Raw genomic sequence first — 26,975 nt, forward strand, 5'->3', positions numbered from 1 at the left:
CTATTTCCTTTTCAGTTGTTTTTATTCCAGCTGCTGCGAGGACTCTCCTATATTCACCAAGGCCACATTTTGCACAGAGACCTGAAACCACAGAACCTGCTGATCAGCGATACAGGGGAGCTAAAGCTGGCCGACTTTGGTATGAAGACCTTTGACTTTAATTAGTGTTTTGGTATATTGTGGAGGAGGCCAGAGGGCTCTATTGATTTTTGACTCTTCTTTGGATAATCTCATCTCTTGTTATTATTGTTTTTTTTTTTCTCTTTAACTTAACAGTTATCTCAAAATGAGAAAAGGATGTTTTTGAGAAACATAGCCTCAAATAATCCTCTTTCTGCAGAGATCTTTTTTTTTAAGGGGCAACTCTAGCCAACAACTAAATCTACATTTATTTGCACTTGTTAAGGGCTGCTTTGTTAATGCTTCATATGTTGGCTTCAGTGAAAGCATATTAGGGCAGACTTGTCAATCCACATAAAAAAAAGTTAATTTTAGAAGCTGATTAGGTGGAGTCTGAATACAGAATGATTTCTTCACTAGTTGCCCTTCTCTCGGCACCAATTTGTATAATTTGCAGAAGCTTATACATATTACAGCGATTTGTGGAATACCCACCATATGCTCCTTACCGGTTTAAGATTTTCTCAGGTATCAGGCTACATAGGGGCCTATTTATAAAGAGGTGATCATATAACGTGATCATATAACATTATATAAAAGAGCGATTGGATTCTATGTAATGGTGATTGGTGATTAGAAACTCACGTCTCTACAATGGAATAACTGAGCACCAAATGTCAATCGGTGCTTAAAAACTTTTATTGTAGCCAATGATTGCCAGTTTTCAAATGTGAAATAATGCCGGTTTAACATTTTCCCAGGTATCAGGCTACATAGGGGCCTATTTATAAAGAGGTGGTGATCATATAACATTATATAAAAGAGAGATTGGATTTTATGTAATGACAATTGGTGATTAGAAACTCACTTCTGTACAATGGAATAACAGAGCACCAAATGTCAATGGGTGCTTGGAAATTTTCATTGTAGCCAATGATTGCCAGTTTTCAAATGTGAAATAATGGCAATTGGGGTCTAATCATCATTGTGACCTAGAGCGTCTCCCACTTTCTAAGGTTAGTGATTCCTGACAAATTGTGAAATGGTGATCTTTTTATAAATATGACAAACACTATCTTTTAAGAATCAAAGTAACGATCTTTTGAAAGTGGGGAACCTGTTGAACAGTAGCAGTTATGATTTTGTACTTTCTCCTTGGAAGTGTATTAAAAAACTTTTTTCTTTCTACTTTTTATGCCAATGCCATCCACTGTACCAGCATTGACACCTATCTTTTCTTCTTCTAATGGTGTCTGGTCCACACACTTTGTCACTCCTCCATTATACCTATTGCCATCCTTTGTGGAATTTTCCAGATTGCCATTCGCTTACCTTGGTCATTAGGCATCTACTGCCCATGTATACATGAGTAACTTTGCCCCAGCACTTGTCTCTATTGATAGGAATGGGTCAAGAATGTAAATTATACTGTGCATTTTTTATAGGCAGTATTTATATAAAAAACTAATGGTAAAAAAAAAGGTCCAAAAGTTATTTACAAAGTCTCCTATGCCACAATAATTACCACTTAGTAGTTATTTTTCAGGTTATAAAAAACGTTAATACCTCCTAAAGGTGTTGTTTGTGCATTGCAGTGTTATAAAACTACAAACAGCTTATACCCAAATCAAGTATGGAAAATGATTGTCCTGTTGGCAAGTAAATACATTTCTAACACATATTTAGGAAGCTCCACAAAACACAATGGTGTTAGTATCCTCTGGCTATATCATTTGTATTTTTTAACATGCCTGTTTTCAAATTACAGATGAGTATCAGAGACAAAAATATCAATGTATTGATCACGTCCTCCTAAGTATGATTTGAGTGAGCTTAGGGCATAGCTGAGCAAAAGATTGCTCCTTACATAGTCATTAATTTCAATGTATGCATAACAGATCAGCCCAATCGATCAGATGAGAAAATCCCTCAAAGGATTGCATCTGTGTTGTAGAGTTTGCTTTGTATTGTCACCAGTTCCCATAGGATAGTCAGCGGTCACAATAGGTCATATGTGATAGTGCCCGCTAACAAAAGAATGAGTCTTAAGTATGTGGCTGTTCCACTAGATTTTTCTTCTGACTTGACATAGTGGTATTGATCGGTTTATACATTGGTGTTATCAGCAGCATGATGGTTCAGTGGTTGGCTTTGTTTACTTTGTTTTAATTCCAACAAGGGCCACTATCTGCATGCAACAGGAGTTATTTAAATGTATATAAACTCTGTGAACTTCTTTTATTTGCATCATTTCCATCTGTTAACTTATTGGCTGAAAATGTTTGTTTCAACATTAATATTATTCTAGATATTATTTAAGAAAAATGGGAAGGTGTTCTGTAATTCCTTTCATTTCTATGGTGGCTGTTAGTAATAGGTTACATAACAATACATTGTACAGCCGAGTGTATTTGTGTATAATGATTTAAAAAGTTTTACATTTATTCTTCTATAAATCTGCTTTTACATTTGCTACTATATGATAGTGGTTATCAGCTTTTCTGTGGGTGTATCTATCATTAAGCTCATCAGTGGAAAGAGAGGTATTTAGTCTTTAGTATTTAGTGTACAGTGATGGGAAAGTCATGGAGGACCAGTATGGCATGGTCATTGGTAGTCCAAGGCGGTGGTGCTGTCATTAACTTATAGCCCAGCAGCGGTGGGTCATTTCTGAGTTTTTTATTTTGTATATACCTGTTTTTTGGAATTGCAAAACAAACATATATATAATTTTTTTTTCATTGCCCCATCTTTAAAATTTGGTGACTTGAATTTACTTTCTCCTGCAGGTCTTGCTCGAGCCAAGTCGGTCCCCAGCCACACTTACTCTAATGAAGTAGTAACACTTTGGTACCGACCTCCAGATGTGCTGCTGGGTTCTACGGAATACTCCACCTGCCTGGACATGTGGTAAGTCAGACCCCTGTGAACAGGGATGGTTTTAGAAAAAAATGGGTTCATAGACAAATATTAAAAGTTGTCAGTTAGGGGTTCTGGGGAGGGTGGGAGTTCTGGGATGTTTCCCAGCTTGCCCTACCCTAAAACCAGCCCTGGCTGTAAATTGGATAATACAAATTATGTATGATTGTAGACTTTATCTAGAAAGAATACAACATTATGTATTATTCTCCATGGCAAATACTCACAGTAATAATTGACAGAGGTGTTAACACTTTCCTGCTCCATTTACACCAAACATAATTTAATGATGGACTCTAGTGCTGCAAAGGTAAGGTTCTATCCATTGAGCCACCTCACCTCCTTGTGGGGTATTTTTATAACGACAGGTTCACTTTATTCTAAATTCTATGTCATTGTGTAGATGAATGAGCTGGCCACATATAGCCATCTCACCTCTTGTAAGCTTGCACTCAGCACACTGATATGGGGAGCAGCTGGGCACTTAACCGTGTGGTTAGCAATTCCTGTCATGTCACATTTCTTAATAGCTTTGCATTTTTTTCTCACTTACAAAATTTAGGGTTGCCATTACTTGTGTCTGGGTGATAAATGTGAGCCCACAGACCTCCAGTGTGTCTGCTACTGAAGCTTCACAAATAAATATTAACTTCTCCCGAGGTGAGCCTGTATGACAAATGACACCATTAGTACTGCTTGTTATCCCGCTGCATCGTTACTGATGGGATGGCAAGGCCTTGTGTGTATGGGAGGCCTGAAGGGAAAAGGTCTGCGTTGTCACCATTTTCCTGTCTAACATCTATAGGTCTAACAGATACCCACCAAATGACTACTCTTAGGCCTGGTAATTGGGTACGGTATTGCGAGAGAACAGGGTTGTAAAAAAGTGGCCCATATGCAAAAGTGTTGTGATTTTCAGCATGGCATCTGCAATGTTTGGAACAGTGGATGAAGATGGTGGTGGTGTCAGTAGTAAAAGAAATAGTGGCTGCAAAAGTGAATATGGGATAACTTTTTGTAGTTCTGTGACTACTAGGGAAAGAAGAGATTAGGATTTGTGGTGGAATTAGTTTCACATGAGGTGCAAAGAATGGCCACAGGCTTCTTTATTTCAAAGAAAAATTGCCATTTCAGGGTAAAATATATTCTAACTTTATTAATATTCATTTGTAATAACCTTTAAATAAATAATTGATGATGAAGCATTATTAAAGCAATATAAACCAAAGCATTCATATTCACTATTTTTCCTATTTTTAAAAATAAGATGAAAAGATTGCAACTTTTCTTTCTGATCACCACTTTTAAGGTCATCTCCACTTTAGGTATTGAAATTTGTAATTGGAAAGTGGGGTACTCCATAGGCGATAGTGAAGATCAGAGAGGATCACATCTCCACCACCAATAAATGACCACAATGTAACCCTTTAGGCACCCCACATTTAATAGACTGGGAACAGTGGTGATCAGTACTCTGTTCAAGTGAATTTTGGGAGGTTCCCTTTTTAGGAATTTAGGGTTCTTCCCTTTAAGATCCTTTGTTTAAACAAAGACAGGACTACTGTTTGCAATTGTGTAATGTTGTACAATCGGCAGTCAGACATAACAAAGCTCTTATGTTCCTCTAAGTATCAGCTAGTGAGGCAGATGAGCTCAGGGAGGTGGGCGCAGGAGAAGGAATCCGCAAACCAGCTGCACCCTAATGAAAGCAGTAACATTGTCTCTGTGGATGTATCAGGAGACCGGGGTCATTGCCTCCAAATTGTTTTTACACTTCATTTGCTACCTGGGAATGATTCTGAACAACAACGACCTTCAACGGATTTTACATTGTGATTGCTAAATCATAATACGTAAGAGCCAAGGCTGTGTACAGTGTGCACAGGTACTGCTCAAATCTGCTAACTATATATAGGCACACACAAAAATACTAATCATTGCTAAGAAAAGTACAAAATGTGAGCAACGATCCAGAGGCCCACCAACTAATTTCTCTTCCATTTTTTTCTTCATATTATTGTTTTGTCCCATTATTTTTCTTTCTTTTATTAGGCTTTTCTGTTTTTTTCCCTAATTTGTTTGTTTTTACATTTTTCTTCTTTTTCTTTTTTCTTTTTTTTCTTTTTCTTTTAATTCAATTTTAATTTTCCATTTTTCCTGTGAGACCTACAGTGTAGGATGATCAGTAGTTTTAGAAATGCATGGGTCATGCACTAGTCCAGTGTCAGTGTAGGTCATACAGGAATCTTCCAATTTCCTTTTCATGTTTCTCCTATGGTAACCCTCGATCAGCCTCGGGAAGTTGGTAGCACTGCCCGAGCACACAGTTGCCTTCATGAGTTGAGCAAGGGATGGTAGATGTAGGACTGAGGGACAGAAGTGAAAGCAGAACTCTGGGTAAGGCAAAGCTGTCCAGAAAGCACAGGGAGGATCAGTGGTTCAAAGTCAACCAAGGGTCAAAACACAGAAGAGGGTCAAGCAAGTGGGGAATCTGGGGGTCATAAGTGAGAGAGTGGTCAGGAAAAAGTCAGTCAGATTTGGTGTCGAACATGAGTAGCTTCGAATATGATTTCCAAAGGGACAGAGGCAAGAGAATGGTTGAGGTTAGGGTGGGCAATGAGTTAGAAATGTCAGACAGAATGTGGTTTGCCAATGAATAATAACAGGATTGCGGCACTCAGCAGTTTACGGGAGCAAACGCTATAGGTCAGCCCTAGTTTAAATGCCCCACCAACAAATCAGGTGAGATAGGGTCAGGTCATGATAGAGTTAGAGGGAGGGGGACAGAAAGAAGATTCCTTAACTTGAATAAGCCTCAGATGCTGGGGTACTTGCTTTCAGCACTGGAGACTGTGTAGGGATTACCAGAAGATAATGTAATTGGGCATAATTGGGCAGCCGCAGATCAAGTGGGCCATCGAAGTGGTGGGATAGGTGAAAACTAACAATAGACAGCCAAAGTTCTTTATAAATATGGACTTTTCCCTTTCACAATTTTTGGAGTCTCCCTGTTGAACCGTGGGTGTGATGGACAGCTCAGTGATAAGTAAGGAGCATTCGACAGTCATCTCCCCAGAATTTTTTTTTAAGCTGGGTGGGAAGAAGCTGTAGGCAGGTGGTGGTCACAGTGATGTCACCCAACTTTTCAGTAATGACCCAAAAACAGCGGGGTGATTACTGAAAAGTGTTGGGTGGTGCACCCAGCAAAAAGGGGCTGGGGGAGAAGTCTGTTGGGAGACAGGAGAGGGCTAGGCCAGGCTTAATGAATGTAATTGATTAGCCCAGTGACATTCCATTCCATATTCTTCCATTGGCATTTTCCAATGTAGGTTTGAATTTGATTGGCTGCTCTGGATCTCCATTAGGCTAATAAAAATCTCTTTAATAAAATAAGTTCCTTAATTATTGCTACCGAGGAGCCCAATCATTAATTTTTTCACATTTCTTTGTGCTGTGGAGAAATCTAGCATGTCATTGTTTTCAGCAACTGAGAATCAGTAAATCTTAACCAGCTAAATTATTAATACCTTTATCCAGCATATGGCGGGGCTGCGTGTTTTGAAATGTGAGAATGGACATGTCAATCCTTATCTTGTGTTTATGATAATATTGTTAACATTTAGCCTTTCCGAGGGTGAGCTGAAGCGCAGTTGGAAAGCTCTTGATTGACGTCTCTTCCCGGGAGGACATATTTCTACACATTTTGTTTTTAAATAAAGCTCCCCTGTGGAATGGAGGTTCTGCGTTTCCATAGCAACAGTGCGATCCCGTAATCCATAGGAATAGTTTTCGGATATCATTTCAAAAAAGTAAACCCAATGCTGGCTTAAGATTAGCCAAAACCAAGCTCAAACTGGGCCAAAGATATCTGAAAACCACCCAACAAAAGCAGAAAATGTGTGTGTGTGTGTGTGTGTGTATAGAATTACACTGCTGGGCAAAAGTTCTGGAGTTGGCTTTTTGTGCAGTGTATTATTACATTAAATCATAAAAAAATGAAATTAAAGAATTATTTTCCCAACATTTATTCAACATGATTAGATAGAACAATAAAAATGAATAAATCTTAAAATATTTTGTAATAGGATTTAAAATGTTGGCCCCACATGAAGCCATCTAACCAAACGTTACCTCCCAGACTCTGCCTGGGTCAGTATTTATTAAAGGACTTTAGTCTGTTCACATAGTGAAAGTGAATTGCTGACGTCAACCATCCAATCACAAGGTAGGAACATTCTGTTTGTTAAGATTTATTTGGTGATGGTGATTGGATATTCTTTGCAAAGTGAATAATGGCCACATTCATTAAGCAAATTAAACATTTTCTTGCATGGGGATAATTCACTTTGCTGGGTGAAAAGCCTAAGTTCCTTTAGTAAATCAGAGAGTAGGAAACTGTTCTCACTCACAACTTGACTTTTTTGTTTGTAATTTCATTGTATTGTTATAATTGTCTGTGTGTGTTCCTGTGTTAATAGCAGTGGAAATACAACTGACAGATGTATATCCTGAGCACAATGGGTCTGAGTTTATAAAACTCTCCAAGACTGGAAAAGATAGATTATTATGGGTAGACCTGGGTGATCTAGCAAACCTACATAGATCTGGTCCAGGATTGAAACATTTTCTTTTAATATGAAATCCATTCCAGGTTTGAAGGATCACCCGGGTTCTCCCATGATAGTCTATCTTCTCCAGTCTTGTAGAGCTTTAATAAATCAGGCTCACTGAAACATGAGTATCTCAATGCTGTGTAGCCAATCGGGTATTAGGGCAATGTTAGAACGGATCCAAGACTTGTATTGAATTAGAGTAGCTTTAAAGCCAGCTGCTGAATTTTTATATAGGGTTTAGCTTGGTAATGTAATTTCAAAAGTTATTTAAATCTTTGTTCAGACACTTCCTGTTATAGAGTGACAGCTGTGCTCCTACATTGTCACCCTGACATGTGTGTACCTGGCAAAGAGTACAAGCTGACATGCTGCCATATTTTGCTTTGTTGTGTTTCACCATTTTCATTTTGGTGCAGAACAATGGCATGCAGCTGATCTGAGTGAATGTACGTAGGCCGAGGTAGCAATGCTAGAATACTATTTTAGGATTTGAACCGAGCAATGTTTCTGAAACACAGAACTAAATTTTATCCGGTTGAGGTTTGAATCTACTTACATTAAATATTTGATAAAATAAGCAAATGGAGCTGGGCTGGAGCTGCAAAATTAACATTTCACAAATTCCTTAGCTGGGGAAATGTTTGGGAATTGGGAGATGCAGACTTTCAATTTACTGCCAGAGAGATTATAGGATGATAAATGATCACCCGTCTGTAAACACTTTGTTCTCCTTCCAAAATATGTTATACAAAATGTATGTTAGTATTACCTGTTTTTTTTTAAAGAGGTAACTTGCAACTTTTTTTGTCACTTGGGACCGCCAGTCCTTCTGCAGCAGCTGCTTCTCTTGCATTTGATTCTGTAGGCGACAGCTGTCCATCTGTTACTGGAAGTGCATTGGGGCTGACAGAGCCGTCTCTTCTTCATGCAGAGGGTGACCTAGCGTGGACATGGATGTAGCCAGGAATTCTGGTTTTGACCTGAAGGTTCAGCGTCTTTGTGACATTGATCAGTTCACAATTCAAGACATTTTCCTGCCTTCTGAGTAAACTTGGCCATGATATGATATGAGAAAAAAAGTCTGGTCCTGGAGCTGTGGTCTGGACACAAAAAAATATACAGCACATTTGCGATAAAAGCTTATTTCCCCAAATGTTCTCCCTGTAAAAGTGCTACAAATTTTTTTTCATCCTGATAGCTATATGGTCAGTTCCTGATTTCCTGTTTTCTGGCAATTCTGCCTTGGTTGCACTAAAATACCAAGCACTGCCTGAATCATCCCCTGCTGGTTTACAAAGCAACCCTTCCAATTCTCTTTTGCATAATTGTTTGCCTTTTCAGCATTTTCCCCAGAAATCTTTTTAAGCTTGGCAGAAAGAACCTGTAGGTGTGTGGGGACCCCTTTATTGTGACCCAACTTTTCAGCAACCATCCAAAAACAGCTGGGTGGTTACTGAAAAGTGCTGGGTTGTGCACCAGCTTTCGAGCTGTAATCAGAACTAAGTGATTTTTGTCTAAATCCAAAAAGCATGTATTAATACTCTAATTTTTAGGAAATCTGTGCTTTCTCTTCTTGTGCGGGTCAAATAGTCATGTAAAGCAGAAGTTTGTTAGCCTCCCCTGTACCCTTCCTCAGTTAAGGGTTGGGCGTTTAGGGGTTGGTACAGTCCTCCATTGGCTGCCTATATGAAAAACATGATAGGTAGTCAATGGATGACTGTAGGGCCTTAACTAGTAGGCTGAGAAGGCTGCTTCTCATTATCATGCAGTGACTAAAGCTGCATACAGATTTCCATATTATTGCTATCCAGAATTTATATAGTGCCAACATAATACACAGCACTTTACAATGTCCATAGTCACTAGTTTAGCTAAAAAATTACCTTTCTTGATCATTTACAGTGACAGTAGAGTAAATGAGGTCTGTAGACATGACACTGATCAGTTCCATGGGGAGGGGACAAGGGAAAATGAGCAGGAGGCACACACCTCTCCATGCTCCCCAATAGGAATGGACAGTAGGTTTCCTGGTTGGTCATTTAGTGATCTGCCAGCGGCGATAGCTACACAACATTGGTGGATCACTGTACACATCGTAGATTGAAACAATTGTTCATCTCGGATAGCATACAGCTGTGTGGAAGGAGGAAGAGCAGGAGGTAGCTGCTGCTTCCTTCCATAGAAAATAACATTGGTCATCTTGGTGGTTGGTCGTTTAGTGGTATGCCACACTGGATATTCACACAACGTTGGGAAATCCTTGTAGAGATCCTAGATTTTTGATGATCACAGGCATTCATCTCAAGCGCCATACAGTGTTGTCCATCTCTATGGAGAAGGGAGGATGCATGAGAGGCATGCCACTGTGTCCTTCCCATTAAAAATTACAGTGGTTGACCCAGTTGGTCTTTTAGTGATCTAGTATGGAGGAGGATTGCTATGTAGGGGAACCACTTTACAGATGCTTGATTTTCACCCAAGAGCATCAGAAACTTTCATATTTAGCAACAATTATCTAGCATGTGTACAAAGCTTAAGTGTTGTCGGCCTGCAAAATAAGGTCATGTTACTGGCAAAATTTTGCAACAGACGCTGGCAATTTGGCATTGGTTATCTATGAACTTATAATAGGCAATTGACCCTACTGTATCCAACACCTCCGTTTCGATTGATACGCTAAATATTGCTGCACCCTACAAAATGCCTCCCATCCATCTGTCTGCGGTTGCTGCTATTGGCCAGCGTGTTCCCCTCAATATTGCCTCCAGTATTTCTAACATTGCAAATCAGTTTTTTTTAGCCGACAGATGTTTGTATCTTCATTTTAAGTCTAGTCAGTTAAACACATTCCTCTCTGGTAATGAGACTTCTAGAACTTCATTTTTTTCCTAACTTGACTCATTTTCATCCCTGATTCCGCGAGCACTTGACGAAGATTTATTGTGGCTGTAGCTGCGTAATGGACCTCTGAGAAAGGCAAATGATGACTGGCAGTTTAATCAATTCGCCTTCTCCAGTAACCAGGCAGGACAGATGGAACATTATATGTAATCACCTACTTTTCCAATTTACTTTAGTCATAGCCATTGATTACCGTGCCATTTTTTTTCTGCCTTGTATCAAAATATTTTCTTAAAACATTACTTTTTTCTACCAAATATACAAATGAAAGGAATTGCTTTGGCTTTTGGGTTGAATTACCTTTCTTGATTGTTCTGCGGAATTAGCTACCAAGAGTTCAGACCACTTGGGAAAAAATTTATTGTAGTTGGTTTGTTTGTGTCGGAGCAGTAGCAGTGTCTCTGAAAATTGGACTTATTTAAAGGCTAATTTCAGGATCCCTATTTTCCTCTGAAGTCCCCCTCCTGCATCTATTTTTACTAAACTCACAGCACAAATACCTTAAATTCAGCTTTTTTTCTAGACAATTACTTGATGCCATAGCTTCTATTTGTCTGGGTCAGCAGTCCTTTCCTCCTGTACAGAACAGTGGTTCCACAATGTCATGTGCTAAATCTAACCAAAAAATATCTGCACCATAAACAATACAAAAAAGTGTTAAAATAAAAAATATAAGTCATATAAGCACAAACATGAATAGGAACATACATTGATCAGCCTAAACTTTACAACCACCTGGCTAATATTGTTTAGGTCCCCCTTCAAAACCTCTCCTCATTAAGACATGGACTTTATAAGAGCTCTGACGGTGTTCTGTAGTATTTTCCACCAGGACATTAGCGGCAGATCCTTTAGGGTGGACTTCTTCTGTTAGTCGGCCTTCTTCCCATTTTTCCCATGCATTTAGTTGCCACCCCTTCCCTAGTAAATAAAACACATGTACCCAAACCACCCACATGGCTTAGAACAGTGTTTCTCTGTTAACATGTCGGAACCCTTTGAAAAACGTTCAGGTTTTCAGAGATCCTCTGCTACAATTACTATATCCATAGCTCACAGTAGATTGATGTGGTGGTCAGCTGCCCATTTAAAGGAATGCCACACTTACATACAGCCAAAAGATAATTGGTGTTACTTATACTGACCTACGAGGCACAAATTTTTCATAGCTCAAAAAAACCCCAGCAGGCTTTTGAGGTACCCTGGTAAAGAAACCCGGGTCTAGAACACAATGTGATTCGTTAGACCAGAAAACCTTCTTCCATTTTTCCATGGTCCAGTTCTGATGCCTATATGCCTAATGCTTTTGGCCGTGGACAGGGATTTACATGGGTGCTCTGACTAGTCTGCGGGTACACAGTCCTAATTCACAGCAAGCTGGCTCCCCCTTTCATGGAAAGCATGTATTATCTTGGTTTTGTGGCACAGTAGCTCTGTAGCTGCCTTATTTTATCTCAAGACTTCCACGGGCTTTTGTACACAGATCAAGAGGATAATAATGGCAGGTCAATGTACCTGTCAATGAATTCTAAAGGATCTCAAATACATCCCAAGCTGATGCCTTTGACATAAGACCAAAACTCCTCAAAATTAAAAGTATTGCTGATTTGCATGATAAATGCGCCCTACAGTATGGAGCTCCCCACACATACAGGCCATTAAAAGGGTAGAACCAAAACAAGGTTGAAAACACACTCCCATATCTTCAAATGCCATCACCAGCAAATGTTTTTTTATAGAGAACCCAAATTTGTTATGAGACAGGTTATAAAATTGCATTATCAGTCAAAGCCATGCAGGATGAATATGAATAAGAATATGGATGACCAAATGAATTATTAATGGTGTTACCATATGGTGCTCAACAAACAGCTCAGAAAATCAATCTTACCCACAAAAGTACATTGGGGAGAGGGTGATGAAATCCTGCAAAAATGAAGATAAAGAGAAGAAACGAGGGTAGATGTCTAGATTCGATGTTCCATGCTGCAGTACTTTGATTCCAGTATTATGGCAAACTTCCAGATATTTTATTCATGATGGTCAGATGGCTGTACAATTGACACTGAAATTTGCACTGCTTGCTACAAGTAGCTGCACTATGAAACAACACACAAAAAAAATGTTGGCTTTAAATATACTTTAATTGGATGAGGCAGATAAAGTAGAGAAAGTATTAGAACCTCCGTCATGTTTATTCAACCTCTGAATATAACCATGGTGAATATTGTTACCGAGTAATGGGAAATCCAAAAAGTTGTAGTTGTCACCAGATCGGGATGATCATGGTGACGACTACCTAAGAGGGGCATTTTATCCACTTCTTATTGCATTTGTTGGACAGGAAATGAAGGTAAATCTCCCCACCAGCATACAGGTAGCAACTGGTTACATGTTATTTGGCTATATGTTCACAGGAACAAGGTGGGCATCTGTTCATACACTAAAAGCACATCCATTGTACACATTACAGGCTCTTCAGCTTCATAAACAGAGCCGGTTGATAATAATGCATTATTTATAGAGATGTAAACAGCTCTGCTGTAGAATACTTTTTGTATTGTTTTCTTCTCTTCAGCAGTGTAGGTGTTATAAAGCTTTCATTTCACTGCAGGAGGTTTGCATTCATAAAATAATAGGCTTGCAAAGAATGCATGCTCATATTTCCAGTTTGAATTGCTTGGCTGATTGATTGGCACTTGGTTTATGTACGTTGGAATTGCAGAGTAGCTGTATGTTGATGACACATGACGTGTACAATTTATAGTGATCCCTACATTTATTGCAATTTTTCTTTTCTCTCCTTGGCAGGGGTGTGGGCTGCATATTTGTAGAAATGATCCAGGGTGTAGCTGCTTTTCCTGGAATGAAGGACATACAGGACCAACTGGAGCGAATATTTTTGGTGAGTCGGTTTATTTCTTTATCATATAGTGTTAGTTATTATTCATGAGATTCATGACATTTTATGAGACTGACAGTGGTATAAAATGCATACAGCTTTCCTTAGAAATATAAATGTATGAATGTTTGTCCTTTTCATGAATTTTCAGTTTAATTGGTCCAGTGTCCTTGTTGCTGTCATAAAAGTAATGTGAAATACACAATGCATTTCCAAGTTACAGAAAAGCTTATTTTTCTTCTAAATTTAGGAAATAGAATATATATATGTAAGTGCAGTGGCAGATGTAGCCAACAGTGAGCTCTTGCAAGGCACTAACTTAGTGCCCTCTCCTAGCTGAACTGATTTGGGGCTCTGTGGGGATCCTGCTTGCTGGGGAGGGTTCAGGGCTTATGTACAGTGGCACACTTTGCACCTCCTTATGACCACCCTTGTGTAATTGTGCACATGCTACCAGTAAGAGCAGGTTCCGATCTGCCACGAGGGATTATGAGATCCCACGTGGCTCCCAACGGCTGGCACATTGCCAGCCACTCAGTTGCTAACACTGCAGCCTCACTGATACCCCTATTCATTCTATATGGGGCTGCTGAAAGGAGAGACTACAGGTAGAAAGGAGAGACTACATCTCCCCAGGGGCAGCAGTTCCCTGCCATGAAGAAGTGTCCACCACAACCTCATGGCCAGTGTGAACACAGCCTAAGGAGATTTAGAACACTATTTTTTTTTTCTTCTAGTAATATTCAGTTTTACTAGTAATTTGCAGTTGGTTTAGGTCCAATGAATACCATGGAATGATACACAAAGCTAAGCAGTAAACTGCCTTACGGTGGCCCAAGTAAGTTCTGCACTGTTAGTTACTACTTGCACAGGCCTTAGTTAATTTGAAATACGACAAAATCCACTATAAGTGGACCACTGAAAAATGGAAAAGGTCTTAAAGACTGATGAATGAATAAAGCTTAGAAATGGCAGGTCTTTGTCTAAACTAAAGCAGGTGAAGGGATGATCCACGGTGTGTGACGTCACATGGCGTTGGACAGTTTTTCCTGACCCGAATGAACTTTTAGCCAAACCAAAAGACTTACAACAGCATTTGCAGTACCATGAAATACCTCTAGTTTTTGCCTAGATAGTCAGGAGTTTACCCAACGGTAAGAGATTAACCCGAACCTTGCCTAATGTCCATATCAGAACAGTGTTAGAAGAAGTAGGTTAGTTTCCAAGCCAGTTTCTATACTTAAACTCTATTGAGTGGATTTGGGATCTAGACAGAAGAATTAAAGCAACCTATAAGTGAGACACATTTGTGAAAACATCTGCAACAGTGTACAGAAAACCTTTTGGAGATGTTTTGTATAATTTTATATACTGTTGTTGCAACTACATTTAAGCAATGCTTTATCAAACCCCAACCCAAGTCCGTGATTGGACAATAAAGAGACACTCTGAAGAGCCTAATAAACATTGGGCAAGTTTAGCCCATATTCACAAACCAGTTTGGTGCCCCCGAGCATTGAGAAGCAGCACTCCCATGGCATTAACACATTAAGGCAAGACTTTTTTTTTGTCCAATACACTGCAATACACCAAAAAAGTAAATAAATCTTTTCCCTGCATTGGGGCCTGTTCTAGATTTATATTTTGGTATTTTAGCTATATGTCTACATGACTTCTGGCTGCGGATCTGTTTGTTTTCGACACCTTCATGCTGAAATGATTTATTTTCTGCTGATACTCATAACGCGTCTCATCCTTCAATTTGTGTGCTTCCTGACCTCTGAGAATTAGGTTGTGTTGGCTCTTTACGTCTCACGCACCATTTACTCTCCAACAACAGCCATGAGAGTGGAACATTCAGGATTTCTTTCGTGCTTCATACTGGCTAAGCACATGACAGGCGGATTGTGGGGGAGGCCATCTTGACTGTTTAATCGCCGCAGGTCTCTTGGGGGTGGAAAAGGGGAATTGACATGCATCTTGTCAACACAGCACCATGAGAGCTGATAACTATGCATTTATACATTGTATTTTAGACCAACCGCAAGATAATGTTCAAAACTATTTTGATTTTCAAAAAAAAAATAATAAACCAAAATTGTGAGGAAGCAAAAAAAAAAAATGTGAAGTTTTCAACTCAGAGAGCTAATAATTTTAACAAACTTTTCTCCAGGGATGCAAAACACTGTAAAAGTAATTGCAAAGTATGCACATAATTCTATACAGTACACAAAGAGAACGCATTACTTTTTAGACACTGTATAGAGAAGACTTTTTCAAGTTTAAAGAAAATGACATTCCTTATTCCTGTTATCCATAATCATCCTTCTACGCTTTCCAGAATTATAACTTTTAAAGTTAAAGCCATTTGCAATTTGTTCCCAATGCTTCTTAGATAGGGTGATATAGGATGTGTTGCTTCTATCTCCTTAGAAATGTTCCAGCTTTACATTAAAGCTTTACATTAAAAGGAAACTATAAAAGCTTTACACATTTATTTTATTTCTTTTTTACCTTTATATGTTTTTATTATATGTACAGTTTATACATTTACTTAGTCACTGTGCTTGCTAACATATTTCTAAAGAGAGACAAACTCTACATGACACAACTTTGTAACCAGACACATCTTAATCACACAATATACTTTTATTACAATCACTGTTTTATTACAAGTTATTCTAAAAGAAAAGACATATAACAACCTAAAAACATGTATATACATAGAGCTATGAAGCTGTTGCATCCAAGTACGTAGGACATCACAGGTCCTAGACACTGTATGTATAACTTGATTGCGTCTTGTTAGGATTCTGTGTACACTTTGCAATCTAGATTCCTCAGGAGAAATACTTTAGAAATACAGTGGTACCTTGGTATAAGTCCTTAATCCGTTCCAGATCCTTGGACATTTTTCCCATAAGAAATAAAAGGAAAATGATTAATCCTATTGTTTTTGGCATTGTTTTGGCATACATTGATGGGGCTGTATGAAATAATTTAAACACTGCTTAATACTAAAATACATAAATACAAAAGCAATTAGATGAAATAAATGAAACTTTAACCTCACTTTACCTTGCTGAGAAAAGTCGATTGCTGAGAAGAGTTGTTCACTGAATGGTAGCAACTGGCGCTCGTGGGCAGTCGTGGCTTTGTCTCCAGAGAGGTAAATAAGGGGAGCGCACGGTGTTATGACTTATTTTGACCCATACAAGTTCTAGAACAAAGGTTGTATAACAAGCAAAGGTTGTATACCAAGAAAAAATTTTTGTGTACAGGACTTTTACCAAGTTGGAGTTGTTCCAAATCAGACTTATACAGAGGTACCACTGTATATATCTATATTACATAAAGATATCTACACATATAGACGGAGATCGGGTTTGCCTATTATTTATGTAAATTTCAGAATGAGCTACTGAGCTGTGTAGTCACAGTAAATAGGATAGAGAAAATTGTGAAACAAGCTACCTCTGCTGGGTAAATTTGAGAATTTGTGAATGTATGTGTGTGTGTGTATATGTATGTGTGTGTGTGTGTATATGTATGTGTGTGTGTGTATATGTATGTGTATATATATATATATATATTTTTTTTGGAATTTGAAGTCTGACAGGCTGTTAACTTTTTTTTTGTATATTTAGTGCTTTTGTAGTAAATTTTAAGAATAATTTCTCCACAATATCTATAGCCACAGTAGCGGACCATGCACGTGTTAGTTCGTAGCAGTGGCATTTATCATGAATTTAGGACACTTAATGCACTAAATTAATTCACTTCTGATTCACTTTCATTGCAATGCATAGCAATGTATGGTAACCCACTAATGAATTTTCTGGTCAAAATAACTAATTGAAAAATCCAGTGACAGCAGAAGAAGTGGTGACATTACCAGGTCCATCATAGGACAGCCTTTGGGCTTAGTGATTGACCAAGAGACAGAAGCACTGTCGCCTGCCAGTAGCGACCAATACCCCAGTAGTTTGCAATGACGGGAGTCAATGGCGGTCTCTGAAAAAGGTGTATGGAGGGATGGCGTTCGCACAGACAAGGTCAGTATTCTCTAAATTGCTTAAAATGCAGAGTTTTGTTAAAGAAATATATAAACTAAGTAATAAAAAGATAAGCAACAGATGCATGCGATAAATATTCCAGTTCAAAAAAATATTCGTGCCAATTTGCAATAAATATCGATACTGGGGTCACATGGTCTTTGCTATAGGGGAGGTCAGATTTCCAGCAGAGTCACGGAATGGTCATATCTACCTAAACCCAGTACACTTGCCCATTTGGCATAATCCATATTGTATCAATTGGTTATTTGACCTGCATCAAAAGTGATCGGAAATGAAAGATTCACAGCAGAGAGAGCAACTGTTCACATCAATTTTGCTTTTTTTTTTTTTTTTTAGTATTGCACAGATTAATTTTTCAAAGTCAAGTTTCCCCCTAAAAGTATAGGTTCACTTTGATATTTTGGCAAATTATTTGGTTAGCCATGCCTGCAGTGCAGCTTGGATACCAAGGTAAAACACAAGGTATTTTAATGAAGGAAACCAATGTCAAACAAGTCTCAGAAAAACAGCAATTATCCCAGTACAAAACTTTCTGCTAATGAGAACTTACCCTAGAAAGGGACTCGGCTTTCATCGCCATACAAAGACATGCAAGGCATTAATGGCATGCCCATAGCACCTCATTCATAAAACGTCTTTTCAGAGAACTAACGGAAAAAAGTTTACCAAGTAACATATTATCAGGTTTTCAGTATATACAGAGAAAAGCAAAACAAAGCGGAGCTGCCAGCAATCATTGAATATTGGTTATACTGCTTTAAAATGATAAAAGTTGAATTAAGATTGATGTTGATGGGTAAGAGCAAAATGGCGCGCAAATGTTTCAGCCAGAATAAAGACCAGTCTTTCTCTTTAAATCTGCAAAGACTCATTGTTGTCTTCTATATCCCTCACCAACAGGAAAATTGAATTGTTTAGAGCTGCGTTTTCCAACCTTTTTAACATGGGGGAACTTGTGAAGTATTTTCAGATCTTCATGGAACGCCTTCTATTATGACTATATCCACAGCTCACATTACAATAGCGTGGTGGTCAGTAGGAAGAATGCTTTTTACATTGCAGGTTATTGAGAACAATGTCAACCTTGCAGAGAGCCAAAAAGATCATTGGTGTCAGTTAAACTGACCTGAGGGGCACAAATTGCTCAAGGAACCCCTAGGAACTCTAGCGCTCCACAGAACCCTTGAGAAACATTGGTTCAGAGACACCCATGTTTTGGTTTATGGCCACCTTCATACATGAAACCAAAGTAAATCTGTTCTCTTGCATCTGTAGTTCCCAGTGATTTTCCTATACTATGTGATGAGGAATCTCTAGGGGAGCATACCACCATAATATGATTGTGTGATAATTGTAGCAGTCCCATGAAGTAAGGTGGATCCCAGCAAGCTTCAGAAGTCCCTCACCAAGATTTAATCTAGTTACTTTTTATAAGTATAGATGTTGTGGTGGAGAATGTGCTACAGCGTGACCCTTTGGGTTTGCTAAATGGCCATAAATAGTTTTTGCACTATGAAGCAGGACAACAAATCTAGAATGAAGACTTTAACTTGGAAGAGGCTGGAGATCAGGCCAAGCAAGAATAAGTGAGAAGCAAACAGACAAGGACCAAACAGAAGGTCTTGCTAGCAGGCAAAAATATAAGTCATGGAACAGATGAAGTCATATGCCAAGGACAAAATGGAAAAAAAAAGAAAACAGCCAGGCAGCTCAGAAAACAAATTCCGTTGACACTGAGTATTCTGAACTCTGATCGAAGAATTTAAAAAGACTGGATATATTTTCTAAGTACAAAAGTGTGTTCTACTCTGGTGTTTTTTGAACTGTATAACACTGGGGAACCATATGAATTGCTTTCAGGTCTTCAGGGTCCCCCTTGCTATACTTACTGTATCCACAGCTCACAGTATATTAGTGTGGAGGTCAGTGAGAAGAATGCTTACATTGCGGCCATTGGGAAGAATGTCACCCTTAAGCTGCGTACACACTTCCAATTTTTATCGTTGGTAAACGAACGACGAACGATCCTGCACGATATCTGTGAACGATCGTATGGCACTGATCCTGTACCTACAGATAACGACACGATCGTTCAAAGATATTGTACACACGATAGATGCGATCGTTTGAACGATACAGGAAGTGACGTGCACCACAGGAAGTGAGCGAACATTCGTTCACCGTGCATGCTCAGACCATGGACGATCACTGAACGACCGTACACACGATAGATGGTCAACGATCGTCGTCCAATCCGATCCGCCGGTCCGGTCGTTCATTTCCAACGACTATCCTCGTTCGTCGGCGTCGTTGGTTACTTTTTTTACGAACGATTTTTGGCCAACCGGTCGTTCGTCGTTTGTTCGTCGTTCATTTCCAACGATAAAAATTGGAAGTGTGTACGCAGCTTTACAGATTCAAAAAGATCATTGGTGTCACTTAAACTGACCTGAAAGGCACAAATTGCTCATCGCTCAAGGAACCCCTAAGCAACCTCTGGAGAAACCCTGGTTGAAAAACACTACTTTAAACAGTTTCACAGGTATGAAATGGCCAATGGCAGGTTTTATTCTGTTACAGTGCTAATAAATTGATCAGCGAATCATTTTACCAATCTGTCTCACTGCTTTAGTTTAGCATTACCATGCAATACCATTGATAAAAGTCCTCCAGCAAGATAGTATTTCATGCAAATGCAGGAAAGGCAAGGGAGTGAATAGTGTAAAGCCGTAGGTAGCCAATTAACCAGACCTGGATGTAGCGGTAGGAATATCTGAAGTCTGAAAAGCATAAAAAGACTGCATGTCGTTTGCCAAATGCCAAAGAAAATGTAAATATTTTCAGGTGAATTAGCATTTGCACATTTTAAAATGCACATAAGTTTCTTCTAGAATACCAAATTGCTCAGCAGCCTCTTCAAAATCACTAATTTTCAGCTTTTTAATAAATTATTCAGAAAACTTTATCGATATTAAAAATAAAGATGATTTTTCGGTTAGTTTTGTTTCTAATATAGCTTTATTTGTTTTATTATCATGTTCATTTAAATCCAGCATCGATTTTTACAAAGTACAACAGAGGTTATTAAATTCAGCCCTGCGTGAAAATATATTCCATGTAGGAATTAATTTTACAATAGCTAATAATATCGCACTGCTAGCGCCAACTTCTACAAGTTCGTTGCTGTGTTTGGCACATAAACCCACTTTTAACAAATGGTCTGTCATTGGGAATTGCTCTTTGCTTCTTTCGGCATAAATTTTCTAATTTGTTTTTGAAACATTAAAACCTTTTGAAAGCTTGGATTTTACTGTTCGATGAAACTATTTATTACGATTTTATGTTAAAGCTGAAGTCAAGCGAATAAACACAGCTGAAGTACGTAAATGGGAAATGCTTTAGCTGCAAATGGATCTGTAATTCTGGGCAGAAAGTCTTGTGATCCAAGCACCCCTCACAGTATAGCCAAGTTTTCAACCTACATTTCAGCTTTTAGGGACACGTTGGTTAAGGGAGTGTCCCCAGCTCCCATTAGAACTTCTCTTGGTTTATATGGCAAATGTTAGGCCCGGATCAATACCGGTATTCCCCAGACACCAATCCCCCAATCTATGCCTCAGTCTTCGCCTGTAGCATCCCCCGCTCAGCTTCGGGGGACTGGTTGTGTCTCCCAGCACTCGGTTGCCCCCAGGACTTGGTGCACAAAGGATGGTGTCTGCAGATAGGACGGCAACCGAACTGGCGCCCATCAATGCAGAGTACAGGGCCACAAATGCAAAAGAAGTGACAGCAAATCCAGAAAACTAGCCGAGGTCAAAACACAGGAAATCAGTCCATCCAGGGAAGTACAAAGGGCAAAGGCAAAAACAGAGTCAGGGCCACAAGCAGAGGTCTGTCCAGGCAGAGTTCCAATGGATAGTCAGAAACAGGCTCAGGTCATTAACAGAGAAACTCTCAGAAAACACTCCAACACAGGTAAGCCCAGCAGACCCTATAACAGGCACCTCAGACTGGGATTATAAAGCCCCAGCAGCCAATGACAACCTGGGATTACCAGGAACTACTCAGCAATCAGCTGCACACAGCTCCAATTCCCTTCAGCTGTGTAACCCTAGTGCAGAGGATGCTGAGGGAAACTCAACCACAGGGATGCTGCAACCTACAGGGATACCGAGAGCGTAGCCGCCGGAGGGAATAGGCTGCGCGCGCCCTCCTGCAGTGAGGTATCGCCTGGGATCTAGCGCCTCCTAACAGCAAGATTTGGGTGGTAATATATATGGAGATGTTGTCTACTGGTAATATTTCCCTGTATATAGTAGAGGGAGAGACCAATCTTGGGAAGAGATGTTTTTCCCTATAGCTAGTCTATTGAATTGGTGCCCTTGGAGGTGGTGAATCAGGATCTCTGGGGAGGGTGAGAGTTCAGCCATGGGTAGTTGAACAACTGGGCTTGCGCAGCTTGACAAAGCTAGGGCCTATGTGGCCTAACCATAGCACATGGATCTGTTGGAGGCCTGGAGAAGGACTTACTAACCTTTCGGAGGAAGAGCAACCATTTGTCAATGCTAGAGGCGGGATACTGCAGTGGTGCTCATTTTTAGGATGGTGGACAGTGGGGCTACCCCAAATAAGAGGGGACTGGATGGCCAACCTTGGGTGTCAAGATAAGGTCCTGTGGAGATGATTTAAGATACAAAAGAGCTCCCTGAGGGTAGAGAGAAGAAGGATTGGTAAGAGTGTGTCAAGGGTCAATAGGTCTGGGATACTTACTGCTCCAAGTAATTTTGGTATTTGTCATGATCCAGTTGAGTTTCTGTTTAGTAAAGTCTTAAAGAATGGACCGGACTTTTCAGTAGTGAGCAATGGTGATGCAAGCTGCTAATAAATTTTACGTTGGAATTACTTTAAATTAATGATTTGCCAATTTATTTATCAATATGTTCAATAAATGATGGTCACCTCCTCAGATCATTTATAAATTTAAAAACAAGATGGCCCTGGTAGCATCATATTTTTTTGCTGAGGTGCCCTCATTCTTAACTATCACAACGTCATGGGTAACAGTTCACGGTAGACCATCCAGAATTACAATTTATAGTCCGTAACTATGTAGAAGAATTAGGTATGGAAGATTTAGCACTTCTCTTTTATTTTATGAAGAGAGGAAGAGCAGGAAGGGGTGATTAGTATGGGGAACACACACATGCAGCTGATCCTTCACATTTCCAGAGAAGTGCTGACTCTCCATATGACTCTTCACTCACAGAAGTGCTTAGTGTAGAAAATGATAATGAAATCTCCTGTCTTTACAGAACTTTACCTGTGAGTTGTGTAATGCACTTTTTCCAGGCTGTAAGTTTCCTATTACTGGCTGGGTAAAAGGTTTGAAAATAACATAGATGGTCTTTTCCTTTTTAGTTTTTTTTCATATGACTGTATTTGTAGTACTTTGCTTTTTCATCTTATATTTTTTTTAGTTATATTTTTTTCAAATTCAATTTTTTTTAAGTTGCTTGGGCCAGACCTTTATGTATTTTAATAGTTTGTGATGAGTGTGCATTAACCTGATAGGCAGGTCACACATAAAGCAGCTCACTTAACCCTCTGGTATAGAAGCATGCATAGAGTGAAAGCATACATGGAGGATAGGTTTTTACAATGCAAAGCACATTTACCTAATAACACCAGAAAAACCTGGAGGTAGAAGATCATAGTACATTAGTGTAAGTCCCTGGTCAGCATCAGTACTCATCAGATACCAGTCCCCCAATCTAACACCGCAGTCTTCAACTTTAGTAAGCCCCAGCCTCGGGAGACCGGTTGCATCTTCCAGCACTCGGTTGCCCCCAGGACTTTCTGTGCAAAGAATGATGTCTGGGGATGGCCTGGCAGGAAGCCAGGAACCCACAGATAAAGCAGTACCAAGATTCCAATAGAGCCAAGTCCAGAATACAGAGCAGAGGACATACACAGAATATCCGTCCACAAAACGAAGTACACAGGGTCAATACACAAGCAGTCAGGTCAAGTCGAGTCGGGTCACAGGCAAAAGGTCGGTCCAGGCTGCATCCAAACTTTAGGTCAGGAACAGGCAAGGGCAGCAACAGTAATTAGATGAATAAGACAAAACACACTTCAGCACAGATTAGCCCAGCTATACGCTAAAACTGGCCCCAGTTACTGGGAGCAGAGAGGCTATAACGTCCCAGCAGCCAATGGCAGTGCAGGACTGAGTCAGGAGCCACCCTTTGTTATTCCCTCCAGCTGTGCACAGCCTAACAAGGGATGCTGGGGATGCCATAAAATACATCAGGCTGCACAGCTAAAGGGAAGCAGGGGCTGCTTTATTAGTTCTCCTGGCTGCTGCAAATGCCATCACTGTGATGGCGCACAGCTTGAAGTTGGTCGACAGATGAGCATCTCCTTACACTTAGTTTGCAATAAATATTTAAATATAATGTATCTATGTAAATCAGCTAAAGAGTTTCCCTTTAAGAGAAGCTTCCTGTTCTGAGCTGCAGCAAGCGTCTAGACATGAAAGATTATTCAGCATAAACTGAAGCTCTGTGAATGGGGACATGAATAATAACAAGTTGGTTTGTGTTACAGTCACCACAGCTCGATAGCAAATCTGGGCAGCAGAGCACAAATGGAAAACTACAATCTCAAAAATATTGTATTCTAGTAAATATAGAGAGATAATGTGTATCTGTATTCTATGTGTAGGGTAGACATGTCAGATGCTTATTACATTGTGACCCTAATGGGAAGATTAACTTTTATTTTTTGGCATAAAGTCCAGAATTTGACAGTTGTCGCCATAAATAGGGAGTATATTTTACCAAGGATGCCTATTATTGCAATATTTGTATTACATTTGGCATTTGTTTGTATATAAACACTGAATCTAACACAAATTATAAAATTAGCCATAGCTGATTGCTGTAATTCCTTTTCTTTACCTAATCAATGTCAGTTCTCAATAATGTAGCTCAGTGGTTGGAGTATGCCCCACTATTGGCAGCATTGATTGGGCATAGAATGGTCTGATTGATGGGTGCATGGGGTTAACCAGGTAAATAACTATTATTGAATATTTGAGGGATATCAATCATTTTTCCCCTGTTGGATCAAATTGAACCAGGCTTTATAAGGATTTATTGCCTTTCTCTGGATCAGCTGTGCATATATAGGTTTTTCCCTAGCGGTTAAACTTGATGGACTATGTACTTGCTCATGCACCTACCAACTAGTGTATGGCTATCACAAGGTGATTTCCAACCACTTACTATATGCTATATGCCATGCATGACTGGCCATTCAGGCTAATGCCACAGTCCACTCCAATACATTGTACTAGGTGCCTTATGGGTCCATTGATTTGTAACCGTTCCCAACAAACACATAAGGCAGCTGCCAATGCACCTGTGCTGCAGCCTTTACAAAGTAATTATTTCCAACTTTGCTCCTGTGCTGTCACTTTGTCATATGCAGACCTGAAGTAGACTACAAACAGTTGTGCCAATGCACATTGGGCGCCTGGTATGCCATGGTCACTATTGGGAAGCAGATCTTGAGCAATGATGCCAGCTAGTGCTAGATCAAGTGCATGAAGACAGAAAGCGAATTAAAGAGGCTGGAGGAGAACCAAGTAGAGTCCCTAGTTTTTTCCTTGGTTTAGTGCCGCCATTTCTCTATGGGTCCTTCTGCCCATTTCTTGTAAGCTTAGTTTGTCATATTTACACCCCCTAGGAGATGTGTCATCACACAGGCAGGGCTAACAATACTTCAGAAAAAGGGCATTACAGGAGTGCCACTAAGGCTCCTTTCATACTTGCAATGGAAAGCCACACGTTTGGCCACCCCCAGTACAAGTAGAGTGCACCTGGGAGCAGGAAACCACACTTCAAGTAATACATTTCCACATGGTTGCAGCTATGGTGCAGTTCTTCCAAAAACAAGTGCATGGCCAACAGCAACATTTTCTGGAACTGCACCTCAATCTGCCACAGCTGTGTGCAAGAAAATGATTACCAACCATCTCCATTCACTTGAATAGGAGAGGTTGAGACCACGGTTGAGCCTGCGGCAGAAAGCTGAGAGTCACTAAGGGTCTAATATGGCCCTTGGATCTTGGAAGAATGCCCACCAAATGGAGGAAAGTCCCACCAAGTCACCAAATTGAAAGATGGCAGAAAATATGTATGTGTAAGTTTATTTTATTTTTAATTTAAATTTTAATATAAGATTTTTTTTATTGTTGCCTGTGCATTACTTGCATACAGATATCATTATTGAGCCCTATTTTATTATGAAGCTTCTTATTTTTGTAGAATGTCCACACATTGTAGTTTTAAACACTTTTTGCCATTACAAATATTTGGAAAAAGGTTAAAATTTCTCAGCAGATAAAAGCGGTGAGGAGAATAGCTGTCCGGCAGGTAATTGTCAGGAAGAAGAGTGCAATTTCCACTAAATATACAACATTTAGCTGCTGAATGATTTTGCTCCAGACATGCCAAGTGGTTTGACCCGTCCTCAAATGTATCTTTTTGTTTTTTTGCATTCAGCAATGAGAAGCATCCATCTGTCAATCTCCTTTGGTGTCATTTCTCAGCATTAAATCCTGATAACCTGGGATAAAAGGGCTCAGGTATGAGGAAGGAGAATGATTGGTAAGATTTCCCTTTATTGTTCAAAGCACAAAATATGCTGCGAACAATTGCCAATTGTTTTGTTCCTTTTCTATCGCTTTATCTCCTTTAAATTTAGATGGCATTGCTCTCTTCACCTCTGACCTTGCGATCACACAGAGATGTGCATTGGCCTGTCCGTAAATCTGAATCATTTTTGTTAGAGAGGTGATTGGGATGAAATAAGCTGGCAGAAGAAATTTCTACATTTTCTGTCAATTTTCCTCTTTTGTGTGTTACTGATGAATGTGGTGGATAGAGTAAGGGCCATTTCTGACTTTTGGCTGACAGCAGCATTCCACCACAGGCTCAACCGTGCACCCAGCCACTCACATTCAACTCATAACTTTTGCTGCAATGGATTGGGTTAAAGGGATAGGTTGGGACCTTGTCATTACAGAGATGTACTTCATGTGTGGTTACTGAGATGGGAAGTGAGTAGAATCTATCCAATGCAAAAGCCCCAAATAAGGTCAGATTTACACTTGTCTGTCCTGGTGCATTGTGTTAACTCATGCATATCATACTTTTTATTGTGCAATGCTTTACGCCAGCCTATTTAAATGAATGGGCAACCTATGCACCTGAACAGATTAAAAAAAATTGGACATGCTCTATTTTTTATGGTGTTAATGCAACACGATGCATACAAGTGCATGACCATGCATTGTGGTGCCCTTGCAATGAATGACACCCTGTAAAGTTTCAGTCTTTGTCAGATTTGTATTTTTGGTTCTGGTTTGTAAAA

General features: G+C 39.5%; 1 protein-coding gene across 6 annotated transcripts in view; it reads left to right on the top strand.

The window, feature by feature from the left end:
- The window catches only part of CDK14 (cyclin dependent kinase 14), a 272,155-nt gene that overhangs the window by 139,874 nt on the left and 105,306 nt on the right, over positions 1–26,975 (top strand). For all 6 annotated transcript variants that reach the window (XM_072412822.1, XM_072412821.1, XM_072412827.1 and 3 more), the window contains 3 exons: positions 16–139; positions 2,910–3,030; positions 13,365–13,458. In XM_072412822.1, the coding sequence (XP_072268923.1) occupies positions 16–139; positions 2,910–3,030; positions 13,365–13,458 (339 nt within the window). The remainder of the gene's footprint in view (positions 1–15; positions 140–2,909; positions 3,031–13,364; positions 13,459–26,975) is intronic.

The sequence above is a fragment of the Pyxicephalus adspersus genome, chromosome 5, assembly GCF_032062135.1.
Source record: "Pyxicephalus adspersus chromosome 5, UCB_Pads_2.0, whole genome shotgun sequence".
NCBI classification, from domain to species: domain Eukaryota; kingdom Metazoa; phylum Chordata; class Amphibia; order Anura; family Pyxicephalidae; genus Pyxicephalus; species Pyxicephalus adspersus.